This window comes from Sebastes umbrosus, chromosome 11, assembly GCF_015220745.1.
Source record: "Sebastes umbrosus isolate fSebUmb1 chromosome 11, fSebUmb1.pri, whole genome shotgun sequence".
Taxonomy (NCBI): domain Eukaryota; kingdom Metazoa; phylum Chordata; class Actinopteri; order Perciformes; family Sebastidae; genus Sebastes; species Sebastes umbrosus.
Window position 1 is genome coordinate 7,410,053 of NC_051279.1, and position 12,462 is coordinate 7,422,514.

Below are 12,462 nucleotides of genomic sequence, written 5' to 3' on the forward strand. Positions count from 1 at the left end.
GAACAACAATCCTGATTTTACTGAATAAGCAGGACTTTAATTTGATCCGCTCTCAGGTTTGACAGCAGAATGAACACCAGGCAGGTTTACTGTGCTGTGTGTGGGATCAGAACGACAGAATCTCTGTCACTGAAAACAAGCGAGCACCACAGAAATGTGGGAAGCTTTCCCAGCACACCAAACTGTTCTCTCGGCAGAACGGAAAAATCGTGCCGTCCTAGGACAGCATGGGCAGACGTGGGCACTTCTGCAGCCCAGACTGCTCCGGCTTGTTTTTTGATTTCATCACAGCGCGGCCTCACAGCGAGCAAACAGGCTCTTCCAATCAAACACTGAATGGCGGTTTGGCTGTGAGCTTCGCCTTCGCTGTCGTCCCCACTTTAACTCACCACGGGCTCCACGAGGAAATGATTTCTGTCATCTCACCCTCTCCCATCCCCCTTTTTTAATCATTCCTCTTCCGCTACTTTCCGCTTATTTCCTGCTCTTTTGTCAGACTCGGCTTAATTTGGCGTACACCTGTTGACTCTCGTCTTTCCCCCTCACTCCCCAATCTAAATGTTAATGTCACGGCTGCCACCTAAACCACCTCCCCGCAGAGCCTCGCTTTCGGCTTGTTTGCCTGTTTATATAGAATTGCTCTCCGGATGCCATTTGTTGTTTGTTTCCTCGCTGAGTCGATGTGTTATCAGCAGACGGGGCCACCATTTGGGACACTTTAGCAGGAAATAAACAAACCAAGTTCTAGGGACGTTGTCTGCTACTGCATCATTGTTTTGTCCATTTTGATGCATCCATGTACGTCTCTAGGAATCTATCTAGTGTGGAGCAAACAGAGTGGATAAAATGTTTAAATGGTGGCTGAAGTTTCTTCCTGTAGTGCTCTTCTCACCTTGTTCTCATTTTTCGCCCACAAAAACACATTTTGTCTGTCTCTCCCATCCCGTCTCTCCCCTCCCTTTCTCAGCTGTGGTTTAAGAGAGAAGAAAAAAAAACACTTGCAGACAGTGCACACATTGCTAAATTGCTTACAGGACACGCTGTTTGTCGGCAGGGCACAATGCACACATGCTATCAGAGGCTGTTCAGTTAAACCTCCCCAGAGGAATCAGTGTTTTCCCAGACTACAGATTAGAAACCACGGTGTGAAAACCAGCTGCGGCTTCATTAGGCACAAGATAATAGTTTTATTTAGCACCAAACATATAGTCTGTATAGTCATTACAGTATAGGATGGTTACTTTGCCCCACATTAAAAAGCAAAATATCAGACTTTGCATGCAGCTGGGTATTAAAAATATCTACTTACCCGTATCAAGATGATTTCTGACATCAGATGGTCCCAACATGTTGGATTCTTACAAACAAATGATTACTGCATACCATATTCTCAAATAAAAGACGACAAGAAATAAAGGCTCAGAGGGGGAAAAAATGGGAAAAACTGGATTAGCAGTATATGTCCAATAATGGCTGTCATGGTATATATGGCAAATATTGCAAAGTATGCATAATTTTATCTTGAATTCCCCAGTCAAACAGGAGCAACTGTGTTTCTAACAGCCTGTTTGAGAATGTGCGTTATGTTCCTTTTAAAGTCTGCACTGAGGATACCCATTGGCCTGATCTCCATCTTAAGAAAAAGCCAATGATTTCAACTTTATTGGAGCTGACTGTAAGAATGCATTGCGTGTGGACGACTATCAAATTTGTGTCAGCACAGGCTTTAACACTTCCTGCCCTACCAGCTCTCTAACAACATGTCAGTGTGACTGAAGCAGCTGTCTTATTAATTCTTTTTTTGTTTTTTTTGTAGTGACCATGTCTGGGCTGACCATGACTGGCCTCCGTCCCACTGTTTCCCTGCTGTTGTAGCTTTTTTAAACTTGCTTGTCTCTTTTTCCACCACAGCTTGGCCTCTCAGTCCAACTTGCTCTTTGGCAGGGAGGACGGCCTATGCTGGTACTGTACTCTCTACACTTCAGCCACACAGCTACAGCACGCTGCTTTCTCAAAATATCTGCTGCACGGAGGAACCTCAGCACAGTTTCAAAAAAGTTGAACTGCAAAGTTTGCTACTGAAATCAAGAGATGTTCACTATGTAAACAGATTAAAGCAGGATGAATCATGAATGATTCGTATAGGGGCAATCAGACAGAAGCAATTAGTAGTAGTATACAACAAATGAAAATTTGATTAGGAGTAAATTGAAAGATGGAACATAACTAAATATGTTGTTGTGAACTTTATGACTGAAAGTACAAATGTATCACAGCATTAAAGGGACAGTGTGGAGGATTTGGCAGCACCTAGTGGTGTGTTTGCAGATTGCAACTAACTGAATACCCCTCTGCTCACTCCTCCCTTTTTCTTTATACTATGAAAGTTTTCCTAAAATTAGTTTTTAAAAATTGCAATATATTGCTTTGCTTAGAGTATTGCAATATATTGAAACGTAACTCCTGTATTATGATACGTATCGTATCGCCAGATTCTTGCCAATACACCGCCTTAACGAAAACACAACAATTCTTAGTTTCAGGTCATTATACACTGATAAAATCATAGTTATGAATAGTATATTCCATTTCTGCTAATAGATCCCTGGAAATGCTACACACTGACACTTTAAGCAAATATGCTAAATGATGTTGTATTTGAGAAAATCTGGATGTTTTAGCAAGGAACAAAAGGGGAAAAAGCACAATTAAAAGTACTCCAGCCATTTAGTATAACAGTTCCATAAAGTTGGGTGACTTTAAATGATAAAGGATTGTCAAAGTCGAAAGAGAAGAGGCTGAGATATCTTAACTTTTAGTCCCTCATGATGCAACCATGGCATCTTTTCATTAGACCCATCCTCCGCCTGGTAAACATTTCTTTAACTTTATACCCCAGTTTGTAATTTTTGGCTTTCTGTTATACATACAGCAGTTTTCACAGGCTGAAGTACTAACCACAAGTAGAATTAATGTAGTGTCCCTTTTAATATGCAAAGATACAACTAATTCCAGTCTTAACTGCAAACAGCACCGACTGTCATTTGTCAAACTCAGTAAGAAAACTGTTAATTATGTACTGCACACTGGAAATGACTACTTCAGTAAATCTGTCTGATTTGAATTTAATTGAGGAGTTATTGAGCAGCTTGTTGGTCCTCAGAGAAGCAGAGCATTTTGGGAAACGCGGCTGTATCTCATCACACTGCACTGTAACCAAGTGTCTGCTTCTGGCTGTGCTCGTTGTGTTGTTAGCGCTCGGGGGTAGCCTGCCGCTCTCGCCTTCATCACTGTCACCGGCCCGCTGACTCTGCCGTTTTCTCGCCATAGCAACGGCGCCCCCGTGGCACCGCCATCCATCTACCTGCACCGGCCTGAGCCTAGACGCGCAGGTTTGATGAAGTGGGCACGGCGAGAGACGGAGTGAGCCTCTCTGCCGCCGAGGGATTTGTGTGTGTGTGTGTGAGAGTACAGGAGGGAAGGAGCATTTGTATGTAAGACAGCAAGAGTGCATGAGTTTAAGTGCGTGTGTGTCAGAATTGGAGCAAGACAGCGAGCACATTTGAGTGCCGCAGACCCAGATCGCCTGGAGGAGTGCTATCTTAAATTCCCCTCTCAGTCTGCCAGTAATTGAGGGAATATTAGAGATACAGTGCTGCAGATGGCTCATGATATGACATATTAGAACACACCCGAGGGGCGAAACGCAGTAATTGGGAGCTTCAAATGCAGATCGACCGTGTCAAGCTGGGGGAGAGAGGGAGAGAAAACGAGCACGATCCGAAAAATCCTGTCGACACCGTCAAAGGAGCGAGCCACAGTGCAGCGTCAACAGCCGGTGTCAGCCGCGGTGACAGGTTCGACTCAGCCTCCAGCCAGCAGAGCAGGAGGAGGAGGAGGTGAAGGCTGGGTGTGAGGGTGGAGGGGCTGATCAAAGAGTCGTGGCAGGTAGAAGCACCGACGCTGACGCAGACGTAAGCCTTTTGGAACATGATTTTGTCCCGAGCATCTTTAGGAACGTGCACAGAAATCATGTTAAAAGCGGCTTAATGAAATGCTGGAGTGTGTTCTCCCTCAGATCATGATCATATTATCAAAACTTACATGCACATACTGCGGACGCCAGTGTAACAATATTCAGTGAGATGTTAGCAACAGACTTTGGTGATTTGAACTTTTTCATTAAAAGTAGCCCGTCGGTCCACCTCAGTCTAGAAACTGTTGGTGTCTGATTAAGTCCATGTCAGACAGGCAACAGCACTCCATAGAAAAAAAGATGCCCACTCATTAATTTCAATGAGGTCACTGTGCTGACTCACTGGTGGTCCTGATGCAGAGGACTTATCCTGCAAAAAAGTTGTACATCCCTCAACTTTTTACTCATTCTTGGTAGAATGTGAACAGCATATTCTACTCTGCGATCCTGGAGACAGAGGATAAGATGTTTTGTTGTTGTTGTTGTGATAACCTTCCTTAAAATTAATGGATGCTGTTTTTGGTCAGAACGCTGCCAATGGGTTGATCATGGACCCTCTCAGAACAGTCTGATGATGCTAGTGGTGATGATGGGTTGAGCAATAGTCAGTCTGAAAGACAGAATGACAGAATGACAGAATGACAAACACATGTAACCAGCATTCAACAATTGATTCCTGGAGTCGTTTTTTAATCAAATCCACATTGAGCTCCTCATCTTTGAGAAGGAAGCAGAAAAATCACTGACTCTCATGTGTTCATTTTTATAATCAAGTTAGCTAGCTATTATTAATTAGATAATCTCTGAAGCCATCGGTTTTCCGGCGTAGCCAGCGTGCGCTGCTCATTATTTACAGTCCGATTAGCGACTCGAGACGCGAGACTGAAGTTAGAGTCGAGAGATGACGTTTACGACCAAATTGTTTCACAAGTAGCCACTTTACAAGCTAATTTTAAACCAATAAAAAGCAAAATCATCGTCAGACGACAGCCGCTAAGTTCCCAGATTGCACTACTTGCACTTCGGCCAATGCGTTCTGCCTCTTTTGCTCTCCACACAGACTGTGAACATGATTGGTCAATAGAAAGGCAAATGTCATATTAAATCACTCTATTTCCTCATTCACAATATCTCTCCCTCCCTTACCGATGTCCCCAATGGGACCTTATTTTGGAAAAAATATGTGTGGTAGTTAACGACAAAAGAGAAAAAATGTTTTGATCTGGTTTGAATATATATGATGTTTGTCAATTTAGAAGATAATTCAAACGGGGTCAAAAAATATTCATCTCTCGCCGTTACTGTTCATATTTTTTCCATAGTGGTCCACCGGAAGCGGCGGGACTTCGCCTCTCTATACAACTCAAACAATGCAGAATCTTTTTTATAGAGATTGCTACTTAGACAGCTTCAAGTTTTTGTCAAGTGATATAGTTTTTCTCTTTGACCTCTAAATGGATCTGTTAAAAGCAGCGGAATTGGGGGTTTCTTTGCCTTAAACTCTGAGATTTGGTCCTCTTCCAGTAGAGCTGTTTTTTACTAGGAGACATAACACAAACCAAATATTGGAAAGAACCCCAAAATGCAAAGGGATATTATAGGTAGAAGGAGCAGACAGATGTTGATATCTGACAGCCAGCAGTTTGTCAAGTTGCCAAACAGAACAGAAATGTACTCTGGACTCACATTCAGCTGTTTCTACATGTGTTTTGGTATAAAAACATCTCTCCTGGCAGGTTGAAAGTTACCAATGCAACCTACCTGTGATCTCGTATGACTTGTTTTACAAGCTCCAATTTGCTTGGTTCAAACCAAATCCGAAATGCGAGGATGTTTTGGGCTGCATGGCTTACGGACTGTGCTTTCATGTGGCCTCAAATGTAGTCCTATTTGTTTCGTGTGTCCTTGTTCTCTATGTGCTGAAGTCCACCCAAGCCTACATGTGCCTGGTTTATACGTACGATTGCTGCAGAGTGTCCTGGGTCTTTGTCTTTGAAAGAAGCTGCCTTATCCTGGTAAAAGTCCAGTTTATGTTTATCTGAATATGGTGATGCATTCATTTTGACGGCGACCATTCCTTGAATTTCTTTTTGTTTTTTGCAATATTGGCTCAATTGTGTTTCATCCCAGCAAACTGTTGTGCTGCTCTCATGTTCAAGGATGATCCAGGTCTATAATGATGTTCTCGATACCGTCAGTCATCTCACTCTTTCTGTTCTTTCTGTTCTCTTCTTTCTCTCTCTTTCTCCGTCCCTCCAGGCCGGTGGGTCACATACCTCAGGGCGCCGCACTGACAGTCAACACAAACCCCAACATCAACATCAAATCCGAACCCGTCTCACCGAACCGCGACCGCAGCACTCCCAGCTCCACCTGCGGCGCCATGGGAGGCGGATTAGGCCAGATTCAGGTCCAGGGACAAGGCCTGGTGTCGGTCGCCTACCCCGGTACCCTGCGCCTGGAAGTGGGAGGTCAAGGCCGCTCGCCAGTCGACAGCCTCAGCAGCAACGGCAGCTCGTATGATGGCAGCGACCGGGACGACGGCACCCAGGGGCGAGGCGGGGTTCCGGACTTCCTCCACCAGGCCGGCGCCGGGGGCCAACAGCCCACCATGGTCCTCCTGCGGCCCTCGTCGGCCGAGCCCCAGGAGCAGGACGGGACCAACGTCAAGAGGATGAGACTGGAATCCTGGGTCACATGAAGAGGTGACCGGAGAGGGATGGATGGACGGACGGACAGATGGAGGATGGAGGATGGAGATGTGTACTTGTGGCTTGTGTACATGCCCCCACCAGCCCTGATGCCCCCGCTCTCCTTCTTTGTGCACACACACACACACATATATATAGATATATATATATACCCGCCATCGACCCAGTAACCCACTGTCAACACAGGAAACGCTGACCTCACACACATACAGACACGAGCATGCTAACACACCGTCACGTGTGGACACTGACACACACTTTTATGGCAATGTGCATACACATTTGAACTCTAATGTACTTTCACACACACACAAACCCAAAGGGGTTGAGCCACCAAACCAGGGATTATTTGTCGAAACAATTCATCCAGCTGTATTTGAATAGAAGTGAATGAGTATGTTTTTAATCAGGCCGTAATGGCTAGTAAAACCCTAAATTTGACCACTTGGACTATTTCACCCGACATGTTGACAGCCGCTGGCAGAGCAGACACCTTGGTTTCCCAGCATGCCCTGCATTTGGTTAGCGGCAGGTGGCGTTCTCCCACCCTCTCATGTCCTTACTGTCTCCTGCATTGAGTCAGTGCCGCCAAGTGAGTCCACATCTTTGTACACATCGGGCCGACCACGGTTGCGTTGCTATCGCTCTAGATTCTCGGGCCCCTTTTTTGCTCTTTTTAAAGCGTGGAGTTTTGTCCTTCTGTCTTGACTGTTGATCTTTAGAGTTTGGATTCGTCTCAGTTTTGAATATGAGGACACTAAAAGAAAAACTCGCCTCCCTCCCCAGCCGGGCCGGTGGCCACATCGTCAACGGGCCGGCGCTTTGGCCCCTGTACGAGACTGACGACCCCCCCGGGTCTTTTATTTAATCCGAACCATGCAGACTAGCTGTAAAACCAGGAGCGTGATATGTTGCCGAGGTAAAAGACTGCTTTTCTTTGAATCAGGGACGAGCTGCAACAGCTCAACGACACATGACGCAGATTCTCCTAGTTTCGCCCACATCTTGTCAACTATATGCTGAGAAAGGTGTGTGTGTGTGTATGTGTGTGTTTGGTGTGTGTGCGTGTGCGTGTGTGTGTATACGGTTTGTTACCTCAACTGGTCGTTTTTTAACAAAGTGATTCGGGCAAATGTTCATTCTCAATTTCATCCACCTGCAATGCACACAGCTGAAATTATTTTTGTGAAGCGACTCGTGTTTTGAATAGATAGCTGATGTTCAAATGGGAGATTGGCGAGGTACCGTGTATATAAGCAATCTGTAACCTTTGTGGCTTTTGTGTGACAGGGATATGGTGTTTTGAAGGTTTTAAAAAAAAAAAAATAGATGATATACAAGTATATATTTAACCAGCTTCAGGCGGTAGCAAGGGCAGCTCTGCATCTGGGGCCGGAGACTACACTAGACGACAGGGATTGTATATATAAACTATATATTCGGCAGGATATCCCTTAACGGAACAAGAAAAAAAAAGCAAACACGTTGATTCTCAGTCTCTTTTTTATTATTATTTATGCGTGTATATAAAGTGTAATATGTGGACGAGCCAAGAGAGGGAGCTGTAGAGGCAGAAAGGGAAGACGTAGCCGTGGTGACTCTCGGACTGTTTTGAGTGAGCAATGGTTAGGACTCTGTCACTGATGGAGCGCACTTTACCTTAACCCCTTAACACACACACCTGACCCATGGACACACACACACTGTACACACACATATACTAGGGTTAGACTGATATACCTGGCTGTTAAAAATCGGATAATCAGCAGATACAAATCAATGTTTGCACTTTTTATTTAATCTTCCAGATTTATTTATTTATTATTGTACATCAACCAATCAGAGTTCCCTTTACAACTGTGGGTTGGACCACCTTAAATTCTTGCTTGTTTGAAATAAATTTAATTTATCAATTAAATTAGACATTAAAGCAGAATAAAATTTGATTGTAAGACAAACTATTACAACTGTTACAACAATTTAAAGAGAAAAGAACAATTTAAAAGAAATTTACATTTATTTAAAACTTAATTAAATTATTTTTAGATTAAATAAAATACCAAAAAGTACAAATTAAAATACTTCTGAAAAGGTATTTTTTTAATATAATTCTTTTATTTTTATTTTTAAATAATTAATGGCGGAAATAATTTGCACATTTAATGATCATTTTAGTCCGTTTTTTTTTACTAATAGTTTATAAGCACCAATTGTATACTTAATAAATCATTCATGATAGTTTTTTAAGTAATTAATTTACCACTGAAGAATATCCAAAATTTGGTAGTTTCATCCTTTAGAGGCAACATCAGCTATTTACAGTGTGAGTTACACTTTAATAATTATTCGAGTGTCCTTGATGATCTAAATTCTTCCCAAAAAAGTATTCACCCTTTTTAAATTGTTGCTGGTATAATCACTACTTATTTTTAAGTTATAATATCAAATAATATAAATATTTATAATATAAATTGTTTTTTGGGCATATCCTAGTATTGAGTATTTGCAGCATCGGCAGTCTTTTCTGTCACAAACATATCAGTCAAACTCTAGAGCAAACACACAGATCGTATATGATTAAGTGAGCCACGGATGTCCCCTCTTTATGTTCGACCTTGTTAAAAAGCCATGTATCTATATTGAACCTTCGCCTGTCACTGGTTGGCTGTAGTTTTATATTTCCGAGAGGTAAAAACGACTATGAAGGTAAAAGAAATGTGAAGGATGTCATTTTTTGTACTAAGTGGCAAAGGGTGGTTTAGGGTTTATGTTAAAAACATAGTGGTCAAGAGTGCAAATTCATGTTTTTTGTTTTTTTTTCCTAAAAGCACTCTCAGCCTCCATCCATTTGCTCGTTAAAAGCTTTGGAGTTCGGGTATCGTTTGCCGCTAAGCCGGAGGTTTCAGAACGAGTCTTGATCTTTTAATGACTACCTCCTGAATCCAACGCAGACTTGTCGACTTTGAGGTTTTACCACATCCAGCCACCACATCCTCGTCATGGGCAGGCCCTCTTCACCTCCCTCTCACCCTGTCACTCACTCTCTCAGTTTGTTTTTTAATCTCACACACACACACACACTTTTCATCACACTACTTTTCTGTTTACTCCGTCCAGACAGCGGGTGTCAGCGCTGAAATGACGACAATGACCCCACCCCAACTCCCAGCTTCATCACGCACTACTCCCATCATCCTCCCCTCGCTTCATCTTTCTCTCCGCCTGTCACTCACTCACACACACTCATCCACTCTGTGACAAGTCTGAGTGTCAATATTGCTTTTCTGAGCGTGTGGCAGAGTGAACATAAATCCCCACCTGAGTGTAAACACTTTGACTGTTAAGACTGTTGTACCCTGAGCTTCGAACAAAAAAAAACTCGACCCCGCGTACAAGGCGGCGAGCCATTTGTCGAAAAAAATTAACAACATGGCATCCTTTGCGACGGGACTCGTGGGAGTTTTGTTTGTCAGTGGTGGAGCTCGTGCGAAGCCCTGGCACGTTCTTTAGAGCAACACTAGGGGTCGCTGTAATCACAAAAACAGAAAGACAATCGTGCTGAGAAATAGTTTTAAGAACCTGCATCCCTCCCCCCGAAAAAAAAGTGATACTTGCTCCTGTATAATGATGTTTAGAAGTCTCACTCACTTTCCAGTGTTAAGTTGTGCTGGTGACAGTCTGTTTTTAATTGTTCTCTGAGAATTGATATTATTATTATTATCATCATAACCACAGCTCTCACTGATGGTAGCTGTCATGGTGGTATAGAAATCTGCGTTTTTCTTTTTTGTGTAGGTTAGGCATCTTGTTTTATTTGGAATTTTATTTTATTATATAAAAATATTCTATAAATATATTTTTTGTTTTCTCTTTTTTGGTTTTTCTTTTTTTTTTCTTCAAAAAGGGTGTTACTAATGTTGCACGATTTTTATGACATGAAACAAACAAACACAAGCGTAGTGATATTAGCACACGTGTGGCTGTGGACGGAGGCGCCGCGACAAAAAAAACGCTTCGATGCTGCAACTTTTGAGTCCAATGTACAAACGTCTCAGTCCACACATGCTAACATGGGGAGGGGGGGGGGGCAGCGTGACACGTCTAACTTATTTCTGACCAGACACAATGATGTCAATGCATGGGCGAAGAGTGAATCATGTTATAGGAAATAAAATGTAATATCGACACAAATATACATCACACAGAAATACATTTAAGAAAAAAAAAATGAAATTGAAGAAAAAAGTTTAAAATAAATTATAGCTAATATATTGTGTTCGGCTAGTCTGCTTTTTTGTTGTAAAGATACTTTTTTTGTTGTTTTTGGAGAATGATATACAATTTGTGTATATTTTCATAAATAAAGTATGCACTGATATGTTATTACAAATTCTATACTGCTTTTACAAAAAAAAGTGTTTGTTATTGTACCAAAGTATCCATTGGTCCCCTCTTACCCGCCTCCCCTTTTTGCGTATGTTTTACCGTATTTTATATATTAAATAGACAAGTTGACCTACAGAAAAGTTTGACTGTGTCTTTTTTTTTTTTGCCCTGCTGTTTGATGTGACAGCATTATCATGTTGTCACCACTAGATGGCACTCTAATGTTTGGTAATGCTGGTTTTGTATTGCAGGAGACAAGCTGCATGGGGTGATGCAGTGGAAGCTGCTAAAGAGTCAAGAAGCTCTTATTTCCTAAAATGTCGACTTGTAAGTCTTTAAGGCTTTTTTTTTAATATTTTACCTGCATTTAAAATGTGAAATCACCAGAGAGATCCATTCATGATATATTTCTAAACTTTAACTGTATACTGATTTTTTTTTATGCATTCTGTGGTGCTGCAGTTCAGAAAAATGCCATAACAGGAAATTTTGCTTTTAGAAAAATTGTTTAAAAGCTACACTTAAATTTATGAGACATAGGGGGGAATAGCAGAGGGGTATTTTATTTTGAAAATTTTTGATATATGGAATATTTTCCATTGTCCTATCACCATGGCAAAGCACCCCAACGCTTAAAGCTGCAGTGCGTAGAAATGGAGCAAATATGATTTAAAAAAGTTATTTTTATAAAACGTTCGCTATATCCTGACAGTAGTGCATGAGACAGGTAATCTGAATAAAGAAATAATGTGCCTCTGTGTCCTCCGGTGCTCTTAATGGCATCTGCAAGATTTCACAGACCGGAAGAAAACAACCAATCAGAGCCAAGCTGGAGTCTGCCGTCTATTAGCCGGCTGTCAATCACTCGCGAACTCTGATCAAACGGTCAAACTAGGCAGCGCTGATCAAATATGAATCAATATTCTGTTACTGTAATGCATATATATAGCAATAGAGAGATTAATGATAAACTTAATGTTTCAGAAGATTAATGATAAACTTAATGTTTCAGAACATTTACATGTGTGTTATTTAGCTGACGCTGGTTCATTAAGCCACTTCAAGCGCAGATCAATAAAATGTGACACTTAATTGATCTCCAAGAGAGAAATAAGCTGTTCTCCTCCTCCTCTTCCCTGTTCTTTACACAGAGGAGGTCAAAGGTCAGGCACAGAAACAGCTAAAGGTCTAAGGATGGACATTTTGTTCACATTGTGAAGCCGTCTGAGACAAATCTGTGATTCTTGGATATAATAAGAAAATGATTAGTCTTACCTTGGAGCCTTGTGGTTGAAGTGAAGTCCTAGAAACAGCCTACATACAGTGCACACATAGTAAAGCTAAAGACAATGGTATAGAGGGTTTTTAAGATATGTTTGAAATAGAATA

General features: G+C 41.8%; 1 protein-coding gene across 11 annotated transcripts in view; it reads left to right on the plus strand.

The window, feature by feature from the left end:
* mef2d (myocyte enhancer factor 2d) overlaps positions 1-11,208 on the plus strand; it is a 115,635-nt gene extending 104,427 nt beyond the window's left edge. For 7 of the 11 annotated variants that reach the window (XM_037785176.1, XM_037785177.1, XM_037785180.1 and 4 more), the window contains 2 exons: positions 1,912-1,962; positions 6,236-11,208. In XM_037785176.1, the coding sequence (XP_037641104.1) occupies positions 1,912-1,962; positions 6,236-6,677 (493 nt within the window). In that variant the 3' untranslated portion in view covers positions 6,678-11,208. The remainder of the gene's footprint in view (positions 1-1,911; positions 1,963-6,235) is intronic. The other 4 variants (XM_037785182.1, XM_037785184.1, XM_037785185.1 and 1 more) reach the window with 1 other exon arrangement.
* The last annotated feature ends 1,254 nt before the right edge of the window (positions 11,209-12,462 follow it).